At 41.4% G+C, this 27304-nt stretch overlaps 1 protein-coding gene across 7 annotated transcripts in view; it reads left to right on the top strand.

Moving 5' to 3' along the window:
- The window catches only part of LOC144608159 (CTD nuclear envelope phosphatase 1-like), a 54650-nt gene that overhangs the window by 15780 nt on the left and 11566 nt on the right, over positions 1-27304 (top strand). For 3 of the 7 annotated variants that reach the window (XR_013549175.1, XR_013549178.1, XM_078425597.1), the window contains 8 exons: positions 1552-1670; positions 2975-3016; positions 4813-4884; positions 5948-6064; positions 11860-11971; positions 17999-18083; positions 23976-24032; positions 24822-24886. Coding sequence is in view for 3 of the 7 variants with exons in the window: in XM_078425597.1 (XP_078281723.1) it covers positions 1552-1670; positions 2975-3016; positions 4813-4884; positions 5948-6064; positions 11860-11971; positions 17999-18083; positions 23976-24032; positions 24822-24840 (623 nt within the window). In the remaining 4 variants the exon portion in view is untranslated. Of the gene's footprint in view, positions 1-1551; positions 1671-2974; positions 3017-4812; positions 4885-5947; positions 6065-11859; positions 11972-17998; positions 18084-23975; positions 24789-24821; positions 24887-27304 lie in introns of those variants that run through there. The other 4 variants (XR_013549177.1, XM_078425599.1, XR_013549176.1 and 1 more) reach the window with 3 other exon arrangements.

Below are 27304 nucleotides of genomic sequence, written 5' to 3'. Positions count from 1 at the left end.
GTTCATCTAGACATTTAAAAGCTGTCAGTGACCCTGCTTCCTTTATTTTCTCCAGATACTCGGCACTCTCTGGGTGAGAGAGGCCTCTCTGAGATCCTTTCTAAGTTTCTTACCATTTGCCCTAAATCTGTGTTCCCTAGTTATATCTACCTCTATGTGAAAAGGTTTCCTTCAGTCTACCCTATCTATACCCCTTAATCTCTGCCAGTTTAGAGAAAATAAAGCCTTGGCCTGTCGAGTCTTTTGTCATAGCAAAAATGTTCCATTTTGGGCAACATTAGTCTAAAGAAACCAAACTATCATCTGTCCATTTTCTTCCACACATGCTGCCTGACTCAGGGTTCTTCAGCAGTCAATTTTTGGTTAAGATTCCAGTGAATCTCCTCTGCGCTCTCTCCCACACTTATCATGTTTTTCCTTTTGACATATGATGAAAGAATGGGCCGACTGGGCTTGTATTCACTGGAATTTAGAAGGATGAGCGAGGATCTTATGGAAACATATAAAATTCTTAAAGGATTGGACAGCCTAGACGCAGGAAAAATGTTCCCGATGTTGGTGGAGTCCAGAACAAGGGGTCACAGTTTAAGAATAAGGGGTAGACCATTTAGGACTGAGATGAGGAGAAACTTTTTTAGCCAGAATGTTGTGAATCTGTAGAATTCTCTGCCACAGAAGGCAGTGGGGGCCAATTCACTGGATGTTTTCAAGAGAGTTAGATTTAGCTCTTGGGGCTGAAGGAATCAAGTGATATAGGGAAAAATGAACTGATTTTGGATGATCAGCCATGATCATATTGAATGGCGGTGCTGGCTCGATGGGCCAAATGGCTTACTCCTGTACCTATTTTTCTATGTTTTTAAGGCATAGTGAGCCGAACTGCATGCAGTATTCCAGCTGAGGTCTGGCCAATGCTTCATAAAGTTGGAGCACAACCTTCCTGCTCTTGTTTTTAATACTGTGCCTTCCTAACCACATTATATACCTGTGCTGCCGCTTTCAAGGATCTTTGGACTTGCACACTGAGGTTCCTCTATTTCTCAATACTCCCCAAGGCCTTACCATTCATGTGTAGGAAGAAACTGCAGATGCTGGTTTAAACCGAAGATGGATTTTTTAAAAAGCTCGAGTAACTCAACCGATCAGACAGCATCTCTGGAGAAAAGGAATGGGTGACGCTTCTGGCCAAGGCCCTACCATTTGTGGTCTATATCTAAACCTTGCAATACTTCCTAAATATAATGGAACACATTTTATCTGGATTAAACTCTGGCTGCCGTTTCTTAGCCCATTTCACCAACACTTATATGACCCCAAACATATCATCTATATTATCAGTGGCTCGTTTCATCTGCGAGCTCAGTGATCATACCTTCTGTATCCACGTTCAAATCACTTGCATATATTACAATTCGCAAGGGTCCCAGCACTGGTGCGTCTGGAACAGCACTAATTACAGGAATCCAATCATGAAATGTCTTGGTGGTGAATGATTGAATGATATTCTTTTCTAGACTGAAGTTCTTCCTCCTTTCACCCAACTCTTTGCAGATCAAATGAAAAGGAAAATTCTTGTTTTGGATTTGGATGAAACATTAATACACTCGCATCATGATGGAGTTTTGAAACCAACAGTGAGGCCAGGAACACCACCAGACTTCATGCTCAAGGTGAGGCAACTTAATCAGTTTTGATTTGAAATGGATGCAGGCTTGTATAAATAGTTTTGTTTCTTCAATGTCTGAGTATGTACACCCCAGTTTTGATGAGAGTCTGACTTTGTACTGCCATGTTTCAATTTGGGTTGATTTTTGATTCCATGAATTTCTAGAGAAATGTTTTTAAGTCATTTGTGAAGAATAATTTAAGATTACATGAAAAGTAAATGGTTTCTATGATGAGTTGGTATTTGAATTGGTCCCTCTGTGTTAACAGATTATTACAGCTGATTTTTAAAAAGGTCCACAGAGTCATTGTCATAGAGTTAGACAGCACGGAAACGGGTCCATCAGCCAACTCATCCATGCCAACTAAGTTGCCTTATTGCGATACTCCAAGGTGGTGTGCCTGGGCCGTATCCCTCCAAACCTTTTTGATCCATCTACCTGTGTAAATGTTGTTTTAAATGTCATAATTGTACCTGCCTCTACCACTTCCTCTGGTTGTTCATTCTATATATGCACCACCCTCTGTGTGGAAAGAGTTGCCCCTCATACCCCTTTTAAACATTTTCTCTTCCACCTTAACCTGTGCCCTCTAGGGTTAGAAGGGCGTGAGTCAAACAGGAGCAGGTGTGACGTTGGTCGGCATGGGGAAGTTGGGTTGAAGGGCCTGTTTCCATGCTGTAAGACTCTTATCACTTATATACTATTCCTTTAAAAGGAAATTCAATAATTTATCCACCACTGAGTAATGATCTCATCTCTTCTGTTTTAAGCAGTGCAACCAAGTTAGCACTCTTATCGTGAAGGAGAATTGGAAAGAACTGCACGAAGAGCTTCTCCAATTTCCTCACTTGCTGCTTTTAATAGCCTAGAATGCATTCCCTCTAACTAGTTAACAAAAAAAACGCAGATGCTGCAATCCGTCTGAGGAATGGTTCTAACCCAAAAAAGTTCTGTCCATTTCCTTCCACAACACACTGCCTGATCTGCTAAGTTCCTCTGGCAATTTGTTTATTGTGCTAATAATATAACTATTTAGCAGTAATGTAGCAGCATTTGAATGGTGCGATAATTTTTATTGAACATTTTTCTTGTCAGCAGATAACAACCGTGCACAAAACTGAGATCCAGAGTACCCAAAGGATGTCTCCAACAAAATCCCATTCTTATTTCAGCCCTGATATCAAACATAAGACTATGATGCAAACATGACAGTATAGGAAGGGTTTTGGACCTGAAACACTATCTCTATTTTTCTCCACATATGCTACCTGACCTGCTGAGTGCAGTATTTTCTGTTTTTGCAATAGGGGGCCACATTCCACAGCATGGAATGGACTTGCAACAGGCAGGTATGGGAAGGACCAACAGTAAATATTAATGTGCCGAGCATAAGTTGCTGCTGTCTGCCTTTTTTTTTAGTCGTACAACATTTTTGAAACTTTGGAAAGTCAATTGTCTTGAAGAATTCAGCCCCATGTTCAGAGATATAATATTTAAGAATAGAGGCACTGTAGATGCTGGTTTATAAAAAAAAAAGGGCATAAATTGCTGGAGTAACTCAGTTGGTCAGGCAGCATTTCTTGAGAACATGGATAGGTGATGTTTCGAGTCGAGACCCTTAAGACAAAGAAGGGTCCTAACCCGATACGTCACCTATCCATGATCTCCCGAGATGCTGCTGATCTGCTGAGTTACACCAGCATTTTGTCTTTTTTTGTTTTTTGAGCATGTTTTGTTTCGGATAATTTGGGGTATGTTTCCATGTTAGTGTTGTAGGTTATTTTCTTGATGTAATACAGGTAGTTATGCTATAACACAAATGGGTGTGTTCCCAAGATTGCAGAAAATCGGGTATGAAGGCAATTGTGTCAGTGGTGGAAAGGGGGTTCAGAGCTAGATAATTCAGACGTTCATAATGGATATTTTTCCCACAGGATTTTTCAAATGAAGGTCTTTTAATAGCTTTAAGTTTATTTTTGTTATTGCAAGATAAACATCCTAAAGGATCCCCATCCCCCCTCCCCCCCACGGCCTCCCTGAAAATCTACTGAAAATGTTTTATCCTGGATTAAATATTCTTACTAAATAGAAGCTAATTTTTGTATAGTAATTTTCACTTGGGAATTGTAGTCATGCAATGAGTCATTAAGTGTAGGAAAAGAGCTGTAAAATGTAGTTACCTTCTGGAAATGTGCTGTTTCAAAATCTGGAACTGCTGATGAGTAATCATCATATTTGGACATCAATTGGTTACTTGGAGGACAGGAAGTATTTTGTTTTGAGAATTAATGTTCTACTAGTTTCAATTTGAATGTTAAACACAAATGATTCCTGTTCCTCAATCTGCATAAGCAATGAAGAAAGATACTTTTGTGTAGACACAAACAATTGATAATAGTATTACAGGAATTTAGAATTTGTATGAAGCGGACAAGTGATACTTTTAATAACATGGGTATTAGAAGATCAAATTATTAATCTCGAGAAACATTTTGAACTCTTCCAAGTATTCTTCTAAATCAGCAGTTGTTTGTGTAGCCCTATATATGGACTATTCTTGTGGTCCTCAGACATTACATATTATGGTTAGAGATAGATTTTGCATAGAATGGAGATGGAATTACAGACGTGAAAATGTTCGGGGAAGGAAACTTGGAGTATGTGGGTGAAGTGCAAAAGAAAAGAGACGGTTAAGCAGGGAAGAGGGCTGAGGATGGTTGCTTGCAAAAAATCTTGAGTTAACAAGAGAGTGAGCAGAGACTATTGCTCGATGTGCTTTAGCTACGATTAAATAGGTAAAAGATCCATTAAGTGAGGAATGCTAACACATTCCATGTGGACTACACAAGTGGGACTTGGGTATTGGGCAATATCAATACCATTTTCTTTCATGCTTGACCATAGTACAAGTACTATTCCTCTTAATGAGATCTCTAGGTGAGCAGATTCACTTTTTTTAAAGTTGTTTTTGTGTGTGTGTGACATTAAATTTTAATTGTAATAAATGGAATTAATTACTACTGGAAAATAGCCTTCATTTATGGGTTTTGAGTTTGGCCAGGAGATCATTTGGCTGTGATTGTTAATCATAACATGAGTTTTTTATATATGGACTATTATTTAATTATGCTTTTTTTTAATTCAGGTGCTAGTTGACAGACAACCAATCAGATTTTTTGTACATAAAAGGCCTCATGTTGACTTCTTTCTGGAAGTGGTAAGTTAGTTGGAATCATTAAATGTTCAAGTTCAAGGCAAAAGTGCATATATTTTGGGAATAATTGTTTCATTTGCAAGCAGCAACAACTAGTTGCAGTAATCTGCCTACATTATGTGCCTGACAAGAAGAGAAAGATGAATGGTATTGCTTATTTTCAGCTACCTTTCTCACTTAAGAGATTGACTTTGAGTCTTGATCCTTGCATGCTAATTTATGCTGAGGCTGAGTTACAAAGAAATTGCAAAGTGATTTTTTATTTTTTTTCTTGAAAGAAAATAATGGCAGCACGAAAGGGACAGGGCAGGGTGTGAGCTGTGGGACCATCTTAACTGCTGTTGCTACCCAAGATTGAATTGGGTATCTTCATACTTTTAAGTGCTTCAATACCACAAGCTTAAATTAATGGGCTACAGTTTCAGTGGTTTAAGTACAGTGATTCTACAGGTTTGCAGGCAGCAAAACAATTTGATCTGGCCTCTCTCTTATAGGCAGTTACCAGCTCACTGCCTTATAATATCCAGAGAATACCAGAGGATATGTTGCTACATTGAAGGTGCCATGATAATGCGGGCTGTTGTGGTTGGATGTGAGTGACTTTTTAACAAGGTGGCTCATCAGTCATGGAAATAATGGTGATGCTGAGTGGAAATTACTGCTTTTGAACTAATTTTCAAACAAGCTTCCTGAAGGTGTGCTTCTTCACACTTATGTTTGCACACATGTGACCATAGGCTTACGTAGATCATAGTAAGTTTCTTGTTTTATTTATAGCAATTAGTTACTTCTGAGCAGTTTATTGTTGTATTTTGCAAATGTTTTCTGAGACATTCATGTTTGGAAGTGAGCCAAGTGCATCATTTAAAATATTGAGTAACCTTCAGCCATGATCACAATGAATGGCGGTGCTGGTTCGAAGGGCCAAATGGCCTCCTCCAGCACCGATTTTCTATGTTTAATCTTCACCAGTATTAAAACCTTACATTTTCCATCGTAACACAGGGTAGTTTTAATTTAAATTGTAAATTGATTTCACAACCAAATGACTTATTTTCTTTACTAGGCCAGCAAGTGGTATGAGTTAGTGATTTTCACTGCTAGTATGGAGATTTATGGTGCAGCTGTAGCAGACAAACTAGACAACAAGAAGAAGATATTAAACCGTCGCTACTACAGACAGGTACGGAACAGCACAGCCTCCATAACAACGTAGAAAGTAAGGATACGTCAGTAACATTTTCTTGCTTAACGTATTGCACTTGTGTGTTGTCTATTCTCTTTCTGTGCATATGGTTTTCTCTTTAAAACTAGATATCATCTCCCTTTTTTACTCATTCATTCAAATTATTGTTAGTGGCAATGTTTAGGCATTTGATTCAAGTGCTGAAAATACCCAAAAATGAATCGAAATAAGTGGATTATTTTTTAATCAGTCACTAGCGAGGTGCCACGGAAATTAATGTTACAGGGATTAAGGTGCCACAGGGATTAATGTGCCACAGGGATTAGGGTGCCACAGGGATTAGGGTGCCACGGGGATCAGGGTGCCACGGGGATCAGGGTGCCACGGGGATCAGGGTGCCACGGGGATCAGGGTGCCACGGGGATCAGGGTGCCACGGGGATTAGGGTGCCACGGGGTTTAGGGTGCCACGGGGATTAGGGTGCCACAATGATTAATGTTACAGGGATTAAGGTGCCACAGTGATTAAGGTGCCACGGGGATTAAGGTGCCACAGGGATTAATGTTACAGGGATTAAGGTGCCACAGTGATTAAGGCACAGGGATTAAGGTGCTACGGGGATTAAGGTGCCACGGGGACCAGGGTGCCACGGGGACCAGGGTGCCACGGGGACCAGGGTGCCACGGGGACCAGGGTGCCACGGGGATCCCCGTGGCACACTGATCCCCGTGGCACACTGATCCCCGTGGCACACTGATCCCCGTGGCACCCTGATCCCCGTGGCACCCTGATCCCCGTGGCACCCTGATCCCCGTGGCACCCTGATCCCCGTGGCACCCTGATCCCCGTGGCACCCTGATCCCCGTGGCACCCTGGTCCCCGTGGCACCTTAATCCCCGTAGCACCTTAATCCCTGTGCCTTAATCACTGTGGCACCTTAATCCCTGTAACATTAATCCCTGTGGCACCTTAATCCCCGTGGCACCTTAATCACTGTGGCACCTTAATCCCTGTAACATTAATCATTGTGGCACCCTAATCCCCGTGGCACCCTAAACCCCGTGGCACCCTAATCCCCGTGGCACCCTGATCCCCGTGGCACCCTGATCCCCGTGGCACCCTGATCCCCGTGGCACCCTGATCCCCGTGGCACCCTAATCCCTGTGGCACCCTAATCCCTGTGGCACATTAATCCCTGTGGCACCTTAATCCCTGTAACATTAATTTCCGTGGCACCTCGCTAGTGACTGATTAAAAAATAATCCACTTATTTCGATTCATTTTTGGGTATTTTGGTGGGAAAAAGGTGACAGTGCACGAAGTACAATGAGTTGGCATGCAAGTACAGCAAGGAAGGTAAATATAACATTGATTTTTGTTACCAAAAGTAAGGCCAATAAACGTGGGGAAACTTTTGTGCAAATTTATGGGGCATTTGGAAGATGACACTGGGAATACTGTAATAGTTTTGGATCTGTATTTGGATTTAAGGATGAATGTGATTGCTCGGGAAACAATGCAGAGAATGTTCATGCCTTGATCCCTCGGATGAAGGGGCCAATGTGTGAATGAGGTTATCTTATTGAAACTCAGAGTTTTTAGTACGATGGAAGCCAGGAGGCATACAATACAATACAATATATCTTTATTGTCATTGTACAGGGGTACAACGAAATTGGGAATGCGCCTCCCATACGATGCAATAATTTAATTAATTTAAACAACAACAACCCAATAAAACAAATTGTAACAGTTTTAAGACAGAATAAATTACAAGTAGATCTGTGCCGGATCACTATGCGATGTGACTATCCGGCTCAGCAGGACCGGTTCATAGCAGCTATAGCCCTGGGGATGAAGCTGTTCCTGAGTAAGTTTCAGAGTAAGGGGTTGTCCACCATAGGCGTGTCATACAGTCACTTAGCACGGAAACGGGCTCCTCCGCTATGCCTGCCAAGGTATCCCATTTGTTCACGTATCCTCCATTTCCCTCTAAACCTTTCCTATCCACGTACTTGTCCAAATGTCTTTTAAATGTTATTGCATCTGCCTTAACTACTTCTTTTGGCAGCTCGTGCCATATACCAACCACCTTCTGAAAAGTTGCCCCTTGGGTCCTATTGGTTCTTTTCCCCCTCAAGATTGTGTTCATTTATCCTATCAATGCCCCTCATGTGTTTATGCACCTCTATAAGATCACTCAGCCTCCTGCACTCCAAGGAATAATGCCCTAGTCTGCCCAACCTCCCCCTATAGTCCAGGCTTTCAAATCCTTGTAATACCCTCATAAATCTTCTCTGCAATACGTCCACCTTAAAGGCATCGTTCCTACAGTAGGGTGACCAAAACTAAACACAATACTCCCAAGTGTGGCCTCGTCAGTCAGTTTACTTTATTGTCACGTGTACCGAGATGCAGTGAAAAGCTTTTGAGTGCTAACCAATCAGCGGAAAAACAATACATGATTACAATCGAGCCATTGTTAGTGTACAGGATAAGGAAATAACGATTGGTGCAAGGCAAAGCCAGTAAAGTCTGATCAAATATAGTCCGAGGTTTCACCAATGAGGTAGATGGTTGTTCAGGGCTGCTCTCTGGTTGTGGTAGGATGATTCAGTTGCCTGATAACAGATGTGAAGAAACTGTCCCTGAATCAGAATATGTGCGTTTTCACACTTCTGTACCTTTTGCCCGATGGGAGAGGGCAGAAGAGGGAGTGGCCAGGGTATGACGTCCTTGATGATGCTGCTGGCCTTGCCGAGGCAGTGTGAGGCATAAATGGAGTTAATGGAAGGGAGGTTGGTTTGTGTGATAGTCTGGGCTGCACCCACAATTTGCTGCAATTTCTTGTGGAAAGGTGGTTGTCTCAACACCAGGACACGAGGTTCTCAATCTCCTTCCTGTACCCGTCTCATCATTATTTGATATCCGGCCCACAATTTACATTGAACATGGGATTTGAGGGGTATGGGGAAAGACCAGTAATCTGATGTGGATGCCAAAACTGGAACAGCCAAATCTTATAATTAAGACGTTACTTTTTCCTGATTTAAAAAAAAATATATCGCTTATTTCAATACGAAGTTGTGAACATGACAATTTAGGTTTGTATTCCTGGAATAACTAAAGCCAATGGGAATCTTTCCCCAGAGGTTTAGTGGGGTTCTCAAGTGACTAACAGAACTGCATTGCCAGTTTGCTCCTCATGTGCACTACTTTAGCTGAATTTGTGGAGGATGGCGGTGTGAATCTGAAGGCAGATTTATTCCAAGGGTTAAATTAATAGGAGCAATCGCACAATCTACAGCATTCTCCACAATTTGGGCCAAGAGTCGCTTTAATTTAAGTGTTCAACATATCAAGGGAAAAAATAGGATGGATGAGAGAATGAGTTACATATTTTGAGGACTATGGCATTCCTGGAAAGACTAGCTCTAGTTTTCAGGTAATGAAGGTAGGAAATAAATGTTGGGATGCTGGTTTGTAGCATTGCTTTCTTTTCAGCAGCTGCAGATATGTTGTAACCAAGGTTTTTGTACAGCTGCATAATATTTTCTATCCTTTTGTTTTTCATTAGATAAAAACTAACGTTCCATTCACTTTTTGTGTACCTGTCCTTTTTTCAAGTGTGAGATGTTAATGCAAAAATGAGAGAAATTTGGAACATTGTTCCACAAGTAGCTTTTGATTTGAGTTAATTTAAAACTGTTTTCCTCAAGAATTATTAATGGAGTGGCACACAACTTCTGTCTGGCCCAGTGACAGGGCTGGATTATCAACCTAAGTTCCCTCATGTCTGTGATTATTTTTAACCTTGCAAAAGGGGTAACTAATTTTAAGTCACTTTAATACCAAACATTAACAAAGTAATTTCTGTTTGGATTTCTGCTATCAAAAGGCAGTTCTGTAGGGCTCTTGCACATCCAGCCTTTTCAAGATTTTAACCCATGCTGAGCTGCTTCTTCTTCTGTGTGATATAGCACATTACCATAATTAACATTAATTTCCTCACAAAGACTAACTTGATGTTTGAGTTCACAAGATATTATGTGCAATGATAGGAAATTAGTGTTACCACTGCTTTGTTAAAATCAATATAAAATGGGGGTACAGACAGGTTCTCCTGTCATTGAAAATATTGAAATGCTAATTATATTGAAATGCCATCTTTTTCCATGCCCTTTTTTTTCCATGAAATTATGGCGGTCTCACTAGTTTGTTGTATCTGTCTTCCATTTTTCATGCCAGGTCACCTCCCAGATCTGATACAGGGCAATTTAAAATGATTTTCTAAATGTTGGGAGCTTCAGTCGGACGGTTTTTGCATGATGTTTACAAGACAAAATCAGAAAATCTGCCAACATATGTTGAGAATGAATAAAGTAATTTTGTACTTTGCCTCTGTCAAGTTTTTTATTTATTTCTTCTTTTGCTGGACATATGATATCTTCTAAGACTTGCAACATTTTGTTTTTTCAGCTATGCTGTGAACTAGTTAAAATGTTTTAGTACTTCAATCATTGGCACTGCAGATTTTACTGGTAGATTAAACCTATAACTAAGGTAAAACATATTCCGCTGTCCAGTAGGATCTGCTGAAAGAAATGAAGAACATTTTGGTTCAATGACTCTTCACCAGGACTGAGAATAGTAAGTGACGTTTTAAGTGTAGATTAATAGAGGAAGGTAAAAGTAATGAAAGAGTAGATCTGTGATAGGGTGGAGGGGAGAGTGATGATATTGCTGGTGTGAGCTGGGTAAAGTTAGTAAATTATATGCAGAGGTGCACTTGTGCTCATTTTCCCTCCTGCAAATAGTGCTGTCTCCCAGTTTTATGTTCTTTTTTGTGTTGCACTTTCCGGGCACGTACAATAATGCATTAAGTTTGGTCCCAGTTTTAACACCTCGTGTGTAATCAACATCACCAAATGAAGGCACCATTACCCTTGTCTACTGCCAGGGAGAAGTAGATCATCTTTTTGGTACATCGTTCAGCTGACAATCGCCAGTCATCTCATCGCCTATGTCTTAACTCTCTGCCTCTAGTTATTCACAGCTTGCTTTGGATTGCTTCATTTCCGTTCCACAAATATGCATGGGCCATGTACTCCAATCTGAGCCAAATGTTTCAGCATTGAGACCTAGGCAAAAGAATAACTTCCTGGGGTTACAGCAGCAGCTGCTCAGAGTATGTAAAAAGAGTCTAGCATCCAAAGTAGTCGGACCTTCCAATGGAGGGGAAAACTTTCACAACTTACTCGTCTCGCTATTTAAATCATAACACAGGTGACACAGGTGGCACAACTGAATCATGGGGCAGGAACATCAGCAACTTTTTCAGAGAGAACTTTTAGCTTAACCTCTATTATGTTTCTTCAATGCTGAAGTTGATTTAATTGGCCATTACGACAGGGATACCAGGAAACGTGACTTTATTTGACCTTTCCCATGCTTGGGAGCCTTTGGCATGGACCAGTGGTTTTTCTATTATGGATCTTTGTCATAACAGTTATAGGCTAAAGGTGGGTACATGGAGCAGAGTCGCAGACCCGTCAATGCTCTCATTGAATAGCAGAACACAGTTAAGGGCTTTGCTACACATCCCTGTTTCATCGTAAATAATGCTCCCTGAGTGGGTATCAAATAGTGCCAGTCGAGCCAGTGCGAGGCCTGTTAACTTGAATGAAAGTGAATTGGTTAAAAAACTGTCAAACGAAAATGACTTGTTTGGTTTTTTACAAATTAATGATGAGTACAACCTAATACCTTACTGAAATCCTTTTTTTTCTCAGCATTGTACACTTGAATTGGGCAGCTATGTGAAAGATCTTGCAGCCATTCACAATGACCTCTCCAGCATTGTAATATTAGATAATTCTCCAAGTGCATACAGGAGTCACCCAGGTAAGATTGTTACTTTCTAATACTTCAATAATTTTTAGCTTCTCCTGTTGAGCTCTTGGTGTTTGTGGGATTGCCCATGAAATGAATCACTGGGGATATAATATTTAAAAATGCAAATCACGCAGTAACTTAAGATGTGGTGCAGAATTTCTGTATGATTAAGCATTAACAGACAATCAAACAATTCAATCTAAATTTTAAGGTGTTATATTTGATTAACGTTATAACTTTGGAGACGGATTAAACATTTAAGTGCATGTTTTCTTGCCAAAGATTTGTATCGTGAGTTCCATGACAGTACTAGGTCTATATTCTTATTGCATACCTAGTCATTCATCCTTGCAGAGGTTTGTTGAAGGCTACGTAATCTGCTCTAACTGTGTACTATGATATTATGCCAATATGTCTTCACTCTAAGATGTTCACTTCTGGTAAAACGCTGGGATGAGACTTGGTGGACAGGTTGCACAAACTTGAATCCCACTCTTTTAAGTATAGGAAGTGCAGTAATTGAAGTATTTAAAGTATTAAAAGGATTTCACAGGTTTGATACAGGGCAGAATAAATTAATGGTATATGATGGAAAAATGGGTAATGAAAACCAGAGCCTGTTGGGAAGGGGCTGCTTGTGAACAGGGAGAATGGCACAAAGATAAAGCTAAAGTTCTTTCTCTAAATGCATAGAGGATTTGTGAAAATATAACAAACTAGTGCCACTAATAAGAATAATTAGGACAGTTTAATAGCCATTACATAGATATAGTTGTGAAGTGGCACAGATTGGGAATTAAACATTCCAGGGCATGTAACTTACAGCGGAGGTGGGCAAAATGGAAATGGAGCAGGGTAATACTAATATTTTTAAAATGGAATAAAGGCAGTGTGGAAGGAGAATCTTAGCTCAGAATTCAGATGGAAGATTCGCCAAGTAGAACTAAGAAACACCCAAGGCAGAAAACATTGATGGGAGCTGTACATGGCCTTTGCTGCCACAGTCACGTGCTCATGCAGGCTATAGTGCAAGTAAGGAAATCAGAGGTGCAAGTATTGAAGTTAATTCAATAATGATATAGGATGGGCGGCACGGTAGCGCAGCGGTAGAGTTGCTGCTTTACAGCGAATGCAGCGCCGGAGACTCAGGTTCGATCCTGACTACGGGTGCTGCACTGTAAGGAGTTTGTACGTTCTCCCCGTGACCTGCGTGGGTTTTCTCCGAGATCTTCGGTTTCCTCCCACACTCCAAAGACGTACAGGTATGTAGGTTAATTGGCTGGGTAAATGTAAAATGTAAAAATTGTCCCTAGTGGGTGTAGGATAGTGTTAATGTACGGGGATCACTGGGCGGCACGGACTTGGAGGGCCGAAAAGGCCTGTTTCCGGCTGTATATATATGATGTGATGATATGATATCGATTGGGTAAACAAAATTAGCAGTTAAAATGTGTGGAGGATGGATTGGTTTTGTCGTACAGTACATTGAGAAACCATCCTGGGAATAAGTTATTTTGGATGTAGTGTGTAATGAGATAGGATTAATGGATGACCTGGTAGTTAAATGGCCTTTAGGGAAGGGTAATTATGATAAAGAATTTTACATAAAAATTGAAACTTGTTCAGCTCACTCTGAAACTAAGGACTTAGCTTTGAGTAAACCAAATTGAGAAAGCATGAGTTGTGAAAAGGTATGGTAGTTTGGGAAATTATATTTGAAAGGTTTGACAGTAAATAAGTAATGGTCAATCTTCAAAGAATTGTGTCGATTGCAAGAAACGTATATCCCTTTTTAAGGCAAAAATCAAACAAGTGGTCCAGCTGTGGCTAACACAAGAAATTAAAAGTCAATGTTAGATGAAAGGAAGTGGCTTGTAATATTCCCACCAAAAGTATTAAGCCCAAGGATTGGAAAAAATTTAGAAAGAGGATCAAAACATTTATACGGAAAGGAAAAGCAGAATATAAAGGCATACGGTACCAAAAAAATGGAGAGATGGTGGAGGAAAAGCAAGAGACTGCAGATGTTGGCATTTTCAGCAGAAAACCAAGTGTTGGAAGAACCCAGTGGGTCAGGCAGCAACAGTGGAGGAAAATGGGCAGGTGACGTTTTGGGGTCTGATAGGAACAACAGGGAAGAAGAGGCATTACGGTGTGGAAGGGGATTGAGTGGGTGGAGTGTGTAAGTGATGGGCAGGTGGGGAGATGAGCGGAAAGCAAGTGGTGGCAGTCTGGAGTGGTGATTGTGTGAAGAACTGTGTGTGTGAGGGAGACCAGGGTTGGCAGGTTATCTGAAATTTGAGAACTCAATGTTCATGTCGTTGGGTTGTGGACTACCAGGCAGAATATGAGGTGGTATTCCTCAAGTTTGCATTTGGCTGCCTCCTGACAATGGAGGAGGCCCAGGACACTCAATGGCAATAGACAATGGCACGTGAAATAAAAATTCCCGGCAACCAAGATATCCAGGTGCACAACAAAATGGTAACTTTGTCCGCATTTGGACTCGCTGATATACAGGAGGCCCTATCAAGAGCACACGTGCTCTATATTGCAGACCTAGAATAGGAATGAATTTCTGAGGACAGCAAGATCTGAGAATGATTCTCAACTATCTGTCATATTTGACCAAGTCAGTGGCTTTTGTGAGATTGGAAAAGGCATGCAGTGGTTGATGCTACATTCTATAATTTTCCCAGATCTGTCCCATAGTGTAAATCATATCTGTAGTGCATCTCAATGGATGGAATTCTCATTGTTCCTCGGGGGAATATTGGAGTAGAGGTCCTTGCAATGACGTTGTATGCAAGAGGCATCTTGCTTCCTATTCTGTGCAGAGAAATTTCTACTCTTAAAATTAGTAATGATTCCCAGGTGAAATTGTGAACCTATTCCAGTGGTGTTTCTCTCACCATGTTTTAATAACTCGGCAGGGATTTTGTCCGTTGTGGAGGCCTTGTCATTTCTCAGCTGTTGGAGCTTGTTCAGGTCTTCACTGGGGGGGGGGGGGGGGGTCACATTGGTACTGGTAGGGTAGTGTGCTACACCTTTTTCTGTTTGTATCAGAACTTGGCCAGTTCTGCTGTAGAGTACAAGAAGCTTATTTTGATGTGGAAGAAATCAATAGACAATAGACAACAGGTGCAGGAGTAGGCCATTCGGCCCTTCGAGCCAGCACCTCTATTCAATGTGATCATGGCTGATCATTCTCAATCAGTACCCCGTTCCTGCCTTCTCCCCATACCCCCTGACTCCGCTATCCTTGAGCTCTATCTAGCTCTCTTGAAAGCATTCAGAGAATTAGCCTCCACTGCCTTCTGAGGCAGAGAATTCCACAGATTCACAACTCTCTGACTGAAAACGTTTTTCCTCATCTCCGTTCTAAATGGCCTACCCCTTATTCTCAAACTGTGGCCCCTGTTTCTGGACTCCCCCAACACTGGGAACATGTTTCCTGCCTCTAACGTGTCCAGCCCCTTAATAATCTTATGTTTCAATAAATCCTGAGGTTATCACACCAGGAAAGTATTATGTACTCTCCAGAAACTTGGCAGTTGATCAGACTACAGATTTACAGTGGAGAAAACAATTAATGTAAATTATGTTCTTGGTTTAATGTTGCTTGAGAAATAAATATCTTTCCTTGTAGGAACCCCTGTTCTTGGTCTGTTATTTTAAAGGTTGCGTATAATGGTCCCATATTTTCTTACAGCATGATGTATAGAGCTTTGGTCAATTTTTCAAGTGTAATTGTCATATGTTCTAACAAATGGAATAATTAAATTCTTACAGCAGTATGACAGGTCTGTAAACACAATACACATACATTAATTTGTGTTAAATAAAATAAAATCCATGAATTAATAACCTCCATACTAATGCAAAAGAAAAAAACAAAGTCCTTGGTGCAACCAAAAACAGTCCATAGTTTATAGTTGAGGTGAGTGTTGTACAATGGTTCCCATTGTCTGCCAAACATGATGTTGAGACCATCAGTTATCTACATGTATATAACCCAATGTGTAGTGTTCAACCTAATGTTGTTGGGAAGAAGCTATTATTGAACCTAGTGGTCACAGATTTCAGATTCCTATACCGCCTTACTGATGGCATGAGTGAAAAGAGAGCATGGTCAGGATAGTGTGGGTATTTGATACTGGTTGCCTTTTTGAGACTGTGTATCCTGCAGGTCCCTTCAATGGTGGGGAGATCAGCACCCATGATGGACTGGGTCCATTTTAAGTCATTGTTGGCTAATTTAGAATTAAATAATCTTATTCTAAACCTCAAAAACTTTGATGAAGTGATAACAGTGTCAGTGAGAGAAATGCAGTTTATATACACATAAACTTCCTTTGATGAGTAGCCACATAATTGCTTGTCATCAAACCTGAATGTTTTGGATCGAAACATTGGCCACATGACAGAAAGCAGTAGTGGAGAAAAGGGAAGTGTGCATTAGAGTTATATAGGGGTTGGTTCGGGATCTTTGCTTAATGTTTAAACTGATTTGAATGTATGGCACAATTTCACAATTGACAAAGCCTGCTTTAGAGAGGGTGCACATGACAAGTCCAGGCCCTCCCCAGGTTAAACAAGGTTCCATTCCTGACAACCCAAAGACGTGCGGGATTGTAGGTTAATTGGCTTCTATAAAATTGTCCCTAGTGTGTCGGGATTGGATCAGTAAGTGTGATAACGTAGAACAAGTGCGAAGGGGTAATAGATGATCGCTGTGGACTGATGGGCTTTTTCCCATGCGAGATCTCTAAACTAAACTGTTTGTAATCCAAACATCTTGCAAGTTGGGTATTCACAACCTGAAGAGGACTCTGAGTTTAGTTGCCTTTAGTTGGTTTGTTTGATCTGAGGAGCTGGAATTGATATTAGAACCAAGGTGTTTGCAGTGGGATCTGATTGAGTTACTAAAATTATGACGGATATAGGCAGTAGACAAAGGCAAACTGTTTTCATGCAAAGAACAAAGACCAGGGATTTGTTCAAGAACCAAAAATGATTGGGTTTTCTTTAAACACAATGAGTGCTTCTAGTTTTGAAGATACTGCTGGGTGTAGTATTGAAGGCAACTTGAATAATGGTTTTCAAAAGTGATCTAGCTATGTATCTGAAGGGATAGACTTTGGAGGGACATGGAGAAAGGATGGGAGTGAGAATAGCATTTGGAGCAGTTAGAGATCCAACAGGCTGAATGGCCTCCTTCCACACCATAACCATTATGTGTTGAACAACTAATTTACAAGCATTTGCCAATCTATGTACCTACTTCCACGACCACAGATAACCTCGTACTGGAAACTACTGTTTTACGGCAATTTGCAATTATGCTTGAAACCTGCAAGAACAAATTGCATTAAACCTTGTCAAGAGAAAACGACCTTTTTGTGAATTGGTTACGTCTGTTGCTATAAACGGCACTTTGACATTGGTTACAATAAAGTGAATGGAACGTGCATATTTGGGTGGGGGGTGGGGGGGGGGTGCAGGGGTTGGAGGGAGGGAGGGAAGTATATTTAGATGGCAGATAATCAGAATAAGGTACATTACCCTGGCCTTTATTCCTCTGGGGAAGCTAGGAATTCATGATAGGAGCAGAATTGGGCCATTCAGCCCATCAAGTCTACTCTGCCATTCAATCGTGGCTGATCTATCTTTCCGTCAACCCTATTCTCCTGTCTTCTCCCAGTAACCCCTGACACCCATACCAATCAAGAATCTATTTATCTCTGCCTTAATGTCTATTGATTTAGCTTCCACAGCCTACTGTGGCAATGAATTCCACAGATGCACCACCCTCTGACTAAAGAAATTCCTCCTCATCTCCTTCCTGAAGGAACGTCCTTTAATTCTGAGGCTATGGCCTCTGGTCCTAGACTCTCACTAGTGGAAACATCCTATCCACGTCCACTCTATCCAGGCCTTTCACTATTTGGTAAGTTTCAATGAGGTCCCCCTCATTCTTATAAACTCCAACAAGTAGAGTATATTACACATGTTTGTTTCTCCTCACTCTCACAGATAATGCTATTCCTATCAAATCCTGGTTTAGTGATCCTGGAGATACAGCTTTATTGAATCTTTTACCTATGCTTGATGCATTAAGGTAGGTTGACTGAATTTTAAAATATAGAATGTTTTGATTTTGTTTTCTTCCAGCTACCTGCAGTTGATGGGTTTTGTTTTTATTTAAAGGGTATTATGGGCCTGTGTTTGGCCCACATCCTTGTAAACCGATTCTATCCATGTACCTGTCCAAATGTCTTTGAATCCTGATAGTACCTGCCTCAACTACTTCTTGCAACTCGTTCCATACATCCACCACCATTTGCGTATATATATATTTTTAAGTTGCCCCTCATCACGTTCTTATTAAATCTCCCCCACCTCACCTTAAACCTATGTCCTCTGGTTCTTGATTCTCCTACTCTGGGTAAAAGACACTGCATTTCCCCAATCTATTCCTCTCATGATCTTATACACCTCAATAAGACCACCCCTCCAGTGCTCCAAGGAATATAGTCCTAGCCAGCTCAACCTCTCCCTAAAGCTCAGACCCTTAATTGTAACCCCCTTCACTATCTGAGATGCCCCCCACTTTTGTGTCATCTGTAAACTTGCTAATCACACCTTGAACATTCTTATCCCAATCATTGATGTAACCCACAAACAGCAAAAGCCCCAACACTGATCCCTGAAGCACACCACTAGTCACAGGCTTCCAGTCTGAAAAACAGTCTTCCACCATCATCCTCCACTACCTTCCATGAAGCCAGTTTTCTATTCAGTCTGTTAGCTCTCCTTGGATTCCATGCGATCTAACCTTCTAGAGCAGCCTACCATGCAGAACTTTGTCAATATGGCCGACAGCAAGGTATTTGATAATGTCGACAGCTTTGCCCTCATCAACCTTTTTAGTTACCCATCAAAAAATTCAGTGTGATTCATGAGACATGATCTCCCATGTACAAAACTCTGCTGACTCGCCCTAATTAGTCCCTGTCTATCCAAATGCATTTATATCTTATCCCCTGGAATGCTCTCCAGTAATGTCTACCACAGACATTAGGCCCACTGATCTATAGTTCCCAGGCTTTTCCTTGCAACCCTTAAATAGGGTCACAACATTAGCCATCCAGTCCTTGGGCATCTCACCCATACTTAATGATGATTCATATATCTCAGCCTGCAATCTCTTCTCTAGCTTCCCTCCTTGTCCTCGGATATATCGGATACTGGGTTTATTCCTGCATGTTTTATTTAAACAAAGATTTAATATTTGTAATTTTCCACTCTTCAGGCATCATCCTGAATCTATAGATGTTTGGAGGATTTTCACCAGAACCTCTGCAATTCGCTCTCTTCCTTCACTCAAAAAAACCGAGCTGCTGCCCATGTGGATGCAACATGTCTCTTGTATTTCTATCAATTTTTAGCCCATCGATACATTACACCTTTTTATCAAGACTCCTTCAACATTTTCCTTGGAGAAGATTAATGTGAAATGTTAATTTAGTACTTTAGCCATGTCCTTTGCATACATGAATACTTTTTTCCCTTTGTCTCTGGCATACTTGTTACCTTCTTTCAGTTCACACACTAATAGATCTTTGAAGGGTTTTTAGGTTTGTTGTCTGTTTTTGCTCATGCTCTTATTTTTTTAAACTTTGCTTCTGAATATTTGGTAATTAATTTAGTTCGCACTTTACTTTTCTATGCAATTTTATTCTCTTGGCCATTCATAGATTTAATTTCCCTATCATCGGGGGAATATGCCAAGCAGAAAAAATGTTCAGTTAATGCCTGTCAAGCTTTGAAGTGTTCTCGTCTCATTAAAACTGCCCCTTCGTAACTATATCCTTTATCGTAACTGCTCTTAGCCTCCATGCTATGTTACTTACCCTATCGTAGATGAAATACAAAGTGCTGGGGTAACTGAACGAGTCTGGCAACTTATCTGGAGGATTTGTGTGAAATGTGTTCCGTGTAAGATTCCAGCATCTCCAGTTCCTGAGTCATAGAGTGATACTGCGTGGAAACAGGCCCTTCGGTCCAACTTGCCCATTCCAGCCAACATGTCCCAGCGACACTAGTCCCATCTGCCTGTGTTTGGCTCGTATCCCTCCAAACCTGTCCTATCCATGCATCTGTTTAACTGTTTCTTAAATGTTGGGATAGTCCCTACCTTGACTACCTCCTCTGGCAGCTTGTTCCATATACCCACCACTCTTTGTGTGAAAAAGGTACCTCTCGGATTCCTATTAAATCTTTTCCCCTTCACCTTAAATCTATGTTCTCTTGCCCTCAATTTGCCTACTCTGGGCAAGAGACTGTGCATCTACCTGATCAATTCCTCATGATTTTACACTTATATAAGATCACCCCTCATCCTCCTGCACTCCAAGGAATAGAGTCCCAGTATACTCAACCTCTCCCAAGAGCTCAGACCCTCTAGTCCTGGCAACATTCTTCTCTGTACCCTTTCCCGCTTGACAACATCTTTCCTATAACATGGTGCTCAGAACTGAACACAATACTCTAAATGCAGCCTCACCAATGTCTTATACAACTGCAATATGACCTCCCAACTTCTATACTCAATACTCTGACTGATGAAGGCCAATGTGCGAAATGTCTCTTTAACCCTATCTATCTGTGACTCCACCTTCAAGGGACCATGCTCCTAGATCCCTCTGTTCTACAACACTCCCCAGAGCCCTACCATTCACTGTGTAGGCCCTGCCCATGTTAGACTTTCCAAAATACAACACCTCACATTTCTCCTTATTAAATTCCATCAACCATTCCTCGGCTCACCAGGCCAATCGATCAATTTTTCAGAACCATCTGCAAAACCACCCACTTTTGTATCATCTGCAAACTTGCTAATCTCGGAGCGAATGTTCTCGTCCAAATCATTGATATAAATGACAAATAGTAACGGGTTCAGCACCGAACCCTGAGGCACACCGCTAGTCACAGACCTCTCGTCCGAGAAACAACCTTCAACCATCACCCACTGCTTCCTTCCATGAAGCCAATTTTCTATCCATATCTCTCCTTGGATCCCATGCAGTCATACCTTCCAGAGCAGTCTACCATTCAGAACCATGCTTTGCAGGTCCCTATACACAGCATCTACAGCTCTGCCCTCACCGACCTTTTTAGTCATGTCTTCAAAAAATTCAACTAGATTTATGAGACACGACCTCCCACGTACAAAACCATGCTGACTATCCCTAATCAGCCCTTGTCCGTTTAAATGCCTGTGTATCCTGCCCCTCCGAATACTCTAGTAACTTTCCAACTACAGATGTCAAGTTCACTGGCCTATAGTTCCCAGCATTTTCCCTGCAGCCCTTCTTGAATAGAGGCACAATATTTGCCACCCACCAGTCTTCCGGCACCTCTCCTATATTTAAAGACGACTCGTAAATTTCAACCAGAGTTCCTGCAATTTCCTCTTTGGTTTCCCACAATGTCCTTGAGTCTCTGTCTTTAAAACCTCAAAACCAAATCTGGAAATGCTGCTTTGTTGGCCAGAAATTAATTGAGGATCTAAACACATTTCAGAGCCTCCTTCCCATTGTTATCTTGCTACCCTCCAGTCCACATTTAGAAAGTTAAAATCCCCCATTATCAGTACATTATCTATTAGATTATCAACAATCTGCCCAACGTGCGCCTGAAGTCCCGCAAACCCTTCTGGTCTTCGGCCAAATCCCTGGAAGACTTTGACCCCAAGACTGAATGGCGCGGAGCCTGGAAAGATGCCAACACCAACAACGGAGAGGTCATCACAGACCCCACAGTGAAGCCACCAGGATTTGACCTCCATCGCAAGCAATTGCTAACCCTGAACAGGATCAGCACCCTCCATGCAAGAACAGCCAATCACCTGCACAGTGGGGGATGCCAGACAGACAGCCCTGCTGGTGACTGCGGATATCCAGACCAGACCATCCCACACGTCGTGAATGACTGCTCACTGAGGCTTTTCCCTGGTGGCATCAAGGCCATCCACCCAGCAACTGCTGCTGCCCTGGCCTGGATGTCAACCTTTGACCTACAACTTTCGGCTGTGCATGCCATACGCAAGAAGAAGTACATTATCAGTATCAGTCTTATTTGCACTTTCCCTGCAGCCTACCTCCTTGCTAGTTAGCAGCTTAAGGAATAGTCACAGTGATGTGATCAACATCGTTGCTTAATTCTAAACAGATTCTTTCTTGTTATGGCACAGAAGGCGGCCACATTCGGTGCTACCATTCCCCATCTTTTCTCTATTATTCTTAAACATATTGTATTCAAAAATATTTCCTTCCCCTTTTTCAGTTCAGTGCTATTGTCACAGCTTCATGGTCCTTTTGCTTGATCGTGCCTGCAGTTCTCCAAACTACTTAGATTCACGGAGCATGCATGTTGTCGAATCTTAGACTTTGTAATCTCTTTGCCTAGCTCTGTCCGAAACCTCCATTATCTGGTTCTATATATGTCTCCCAATCTTTGGAACTTGATTTTTAGTTTTTGTCTCTACCTCCCTGGGCCAACTTATCAAACTCATTTAGTAGTCCCCAAAGCACCAGCATATCCTATGAAAACGTTGATCCTATCTCTGTCGGGCTTTGGCCTGAGCACCTCCCATCACCCCCAGGAATCTAATGCGTTTTAGCTGTGCAGTCTGTTATCTCCTATTTCTGTTTCACTAGTGTTTGTGGTACATGGAATAATTAAGAGTTTACTAACTTATTGAGGTCTCTTTCCTTTGCTGACGCCTGCTACAAGTCCTGTTGCAGATGTGACCTTTGCCTACTCACTGTCCCCATCCAGACCTTTTGCACCTCTATCCTTAACTCTGGGACCAGGGAGACATTACAGCATCGTACAACCATAAAATACATGTCAGTTCCCCTAACTTTGGGTGAACGTCTCCTTAAATGTGCTATCAACAAAATGCCCAGCCCTATGGACCTTAATGACACCAGCTGTTGTATCATCCTCAAAACCTAGAACTCTGGCTCTTCCGGTTGTTGTTAGGGCTGGGGTGCAGAATATGGTCTTCATGGGTCAGAGGTCTTCTTCCTTCCACCTACAAATTTTCATCTCTGGCCTTTGTTCAACCATCTGCCTATGAAAATATCCCCTGCCCACCTGTTTTTGTCCTGCCCCTCCTCTCTTCCTGCATTTTCCCCTCGACCACATTCCTGACCTGAAACATCACCTATCCATGTTCTCCAGAAAGTCTGCCTGACCCACTGAGTTACTTCAATGGTGCTTATATTGTCACATGTGAGGTTATTTTTCTTACAAACAGTCCTATAGCGAATTGCCATGCCTCTAATCCTCTATTTGCCTCTATGGTCTACAGATCCCAATCCTCTATAATCCTCTATGGTCTACAGATCCCACTTGCTAGAGGCGCCATTGTTCCAGGCAAGTCCCAGGTTGTTGCGGGCCTCCAACCATCTCGTTTCTTGGATGTCATGTGCCTCTCCTTGCCCGTCCACCTTTGTTTCCCGAGGGTGCCTCCCACAGCCGACCACGAGGATGCAGTAGGCCTGAACCCAGGTCCCTCTCTCTCTCTTACCCACCTTTCATCTGGCTCCCTCCACCCGGTCTTTGGTCTGGGGATGAGTAGGGGCCGGCTCGGTTGTTTCATCCTCAACCAGAAGCTGACTCTTCTCCTGGCTCACCCTTCCAGGCCGAGGGTCCCCCGGGTCCAGCGAGCAGGGGACCGGCTCGGCGACTTCCTCGTGTAGGCCGCAATCCGCCGGGGGGAGTGGGCTTGGCGAGCTCTCCCTAAAGCTGGTTTGCAACAAAAGGTGAAGCTGGAGCTGAAACTGAAGCTGGTTTACAACAAAAGACAAAATGCTGGAGTGACTCAGCGGGTCAGGCAGCACTTGCAGAGGGAATGTAAAGATGATGTATAGTTTCCTTGCACTCTGTTTAAACCAAATGCTTGTTTAACTTTTAATTTTTCTCTCCTGCAACTTTTCAGGTTCACTTCAGATGTCCGGTCCGTCCTCAGTCGGAATTTGCACCAACACAGACTATGGTGATGTTGAGATTACACTTTTCCTAATGGTCACCTATAGGCATTTTCCTAATGGTCACCTATAGGCATTTCCTAATGGTCACCTATAGGCATTTTCTGTCATGCCCTGCTATACTTTGAACATTGCAAAAACTGCACTCCAGGGAGGGGATCTGAGCGTGCATGAAGTGACACAAGCTCAGTGGAACAATCAAGACAACCTGGTTTACTTATGTGGCTGTAGATCGATGTGTGAATTTTACACTCATTAGATACAATGATGAAATGCATCATGTGATGCGTTGTATCTTTTTGTTTATACAATAAGTTTTGAGCTCGATTCTGCTCTGGTTGCCTGAGATAGTGTATTTTTTTTCTTTTAAAGACTGTTCTGCCTTTTAAGATTAGGTAATGTTTTTTAAACAAAATATAAATGACTTTCACTCCAAAAAATAACAACGTGATCAGGCTGCTTCCTGTTGAAATGGAAGTATTTTCATTTTAAACTGCTCCGTCCTATATGATGCCTATTTTCACTGCTATTTGACGAAGACAAGAAATCCCAAGCCTGACCCTGTAAATGGTGCTAATGTGCAAACCTAGAACAAGGCTTTGTTTGGAATTAGATTTTTTTACAGCTGATCCCGAATGTGAATAGTTTGTCAATGCCGCATTTCTCAACAGTATTAATAATTGCATATCAAATGAAGAATAAAAACTCATTTATAGTACAATAATGGATGATTTGTATCATATTTATGGCTTGCTAGAACACAGATTAAATGTAATGAATCCTAAAATCTTTTCTAGTAACTACTGGCTGTGCTAATTTTCCTGAAACGTGTAATTGAGGAGATGGAAATTAACAAATGAAGGTAGGATTAATGGTCAATTGACTACAGCTGAACTCCTCATCCTTGCTTACACAGTGTAATTGAGGGAGAGAATTTTTAAGTTTTAGAGAATAGTTTTTCTATTAAAGTATGAAATGTCTTTTTTGTTGCTGAGATCACATTGTAAATTATTGTACTTCAAGTGGAATTATGCAGCTGGTGACAACCCTTTTTGTCAGTCAGAAAACTCTTGTAACATTCTACAGTTTGTGTCCATTGTGCGTTTTTAGTGATTGTCTAATGTCCTTGTTTTCTCTCTGTTTGTCAAGATTTTCAGCGTCTAATCAGAAAACGTATATTTTAAATATAGGTAAAGTGATAGTAGATATATGTAGCAACGAAACAATGCTTCATGCCAGTAAGGATAGGAACTTTGTTTAACAGTTAAATTCTGGAATCGGTAGTATTTTCACTGCATTCTGATTTAAATTTGGGCATTTTATAAATGCACAGAATTTCCAGTACCAGAGGTAGCCATTTGATTTTAAAGACCTCTGTTAGCAATAGTCTCATATTGATAGTGTTTAATCATAGGCTGGGTCCAGGCTATTAATCATGTTCTGTTATCACATAAATGCGGCTGTGCATTGGCTGGTTTAAAGTCTATGGCCCTTCCTGGTCACTGTTTGGTGCGGGACGTGATGAATCATTTTTTTGCTTCCCCTGTCCATGACTGGGAGCTTGCAGTATCAGTAAAAGGCATAGAATTTGCAACAGGGAATAGAATATTCTAGCGATTCTTGTAAATAAAATGCAACTTTCATAACATGACCAGAAAAATTGGAAAATTAAAATAAAACCAGTAAATAGTGGAAATTCTCAGTAGGTCTGGCGATGTCTGTGGGAAATGAAACAGTTAATATTTCTGGTTAAAGAAATTCATGATGGGCCTTCATGAATGAGGCCCATCACAAACTTGAGCAGCATCTCATCTTTTGTTTGGGCCATCTGAGTATTTCCAGCATGTTCTGTTTTTATCTTGGATTTCCAGCATCTGAATTAATTGTTTGTTACTTGATTAATTTATGAATCTGGATGTCTTATCCATTGTAATCATTATCTGGCCTCAGTAAACTAGATCTAAAGAAGGGTCCCGTCACTTACCCATTCACTCCACATATGTTTGCCTGACCTGCTGAATTCCTCCAGCACTTTGTGTTTTGCTGAAAACTGCAGGTGCTGGAAATGTGAACTAAAAATAGAAAATGCTGGAAACATTTAGCAGGTCAGGCAGTATAAATGGAGGGAGAAACACCCCATTTTCTGACAAAGGATTTCATACCTGAAATGTAACTCCGTTTCCCTTTCCACTGAGTTTTTTCAGCACTTTCCATTTTTATTTTTTTGCCTTTCATGAGGTTAGCATAAATTGTCCTATGATGTATGAAGTGTCTGCTGAAGCCCAAAAGAGCACCTGCAGTCATCAATGCCTATGTGTGTTTTAAGAATAGTGCAATGGCTTGTTTTGTAAGTGACCTCGTTTCAGTCATTCAGTCTTTGAGTTGGTTGTAAATTGTGCACCTCTTCACTTTTTGAAAATACATTAACTTTTAAGATTTTCATTTACATTTTTGATTCTAGTATCTTCTGAAATATCAGGTAACATTTTGGTGAAGACTTTTTTTTTAAAATGCGATCAATTTTTAGGGAAATGATATGTGCATTATAATCAGAATTATTTTCCCACTGTTTATCATCTACATTTTCTGGCTTTTAGTTTAAAACCACATCAGCACTGGATGGGGTTTAAAGCTGAGTTTATGAAGATGGTGGAGATAGAAGAAAAGGGCCAGAAAGCAAGTTACGATGTGGAGCAAGTGCACAATGATCCAGCACGGAGGCTTTGAGTCTCTCTTACTGTGACACAGAAACATAGAAAATAGGTGCAGGAGTAGGCCATTCGGCCCTTCGAGTCTGCACCGCCATTCAATATGATCATGGCTGATCATCCAGCTCAGTAACCTGTACCTGCCTTCTCTCCATACCCCCTGATCCCTTTAGCCACAAGGGCCACATCTAACTCCCTCTTAAATATAGCCAATGAACTGACCTCAACTACCTTCTGTGGCAGAGAATTCCACAGACTCGCCACTCTCTGTGTGAAGAAATGTTTTCTCATCTCAGTCCTAAAAGACTTCCCCCTTATCCTTAAGCTGTGACCCCTGGTTCTGGACTTCCCCAACATCGGGAACAATCTTCCCGCATCTAGCCTCTCTAACCCCTTAAGAATTTTATATATTTCAATAAAGATCCCCCCTCAGTCTTCTAAATTCCAGCAAGTATAAGCCCAGTCTATCCAGTCTTTCTTCATATGAAAGTCCTGCCATCCCAGGGATCAATCTGGTGAACCTTCTCTGTACTCCCTCTAAGGCTTGAATGTATTTCCTTAGATTAGGAGAC

This window comes from Rhinoraja longicauda, chromosome 30, assembly GCF_053455715.1.
Source record: "Rhinoraja longicauda isolate Sanriku21f chromosome 30, sRhiLon1.1, whole genome shotgun sequence".
Taxonomy (NCBI): domain Eukaryota; kingdom Metazoa; phylum Chordata; class Chondrichthyes; order Rajiformes; family Arhynchobatidae; genus Rhinoraja; species Rhinoraja longicauda.
Note: the sequence above shows the minus strand (reverse complement) of the source record. Positions and strands in the feature narration are given on the sequence as shown.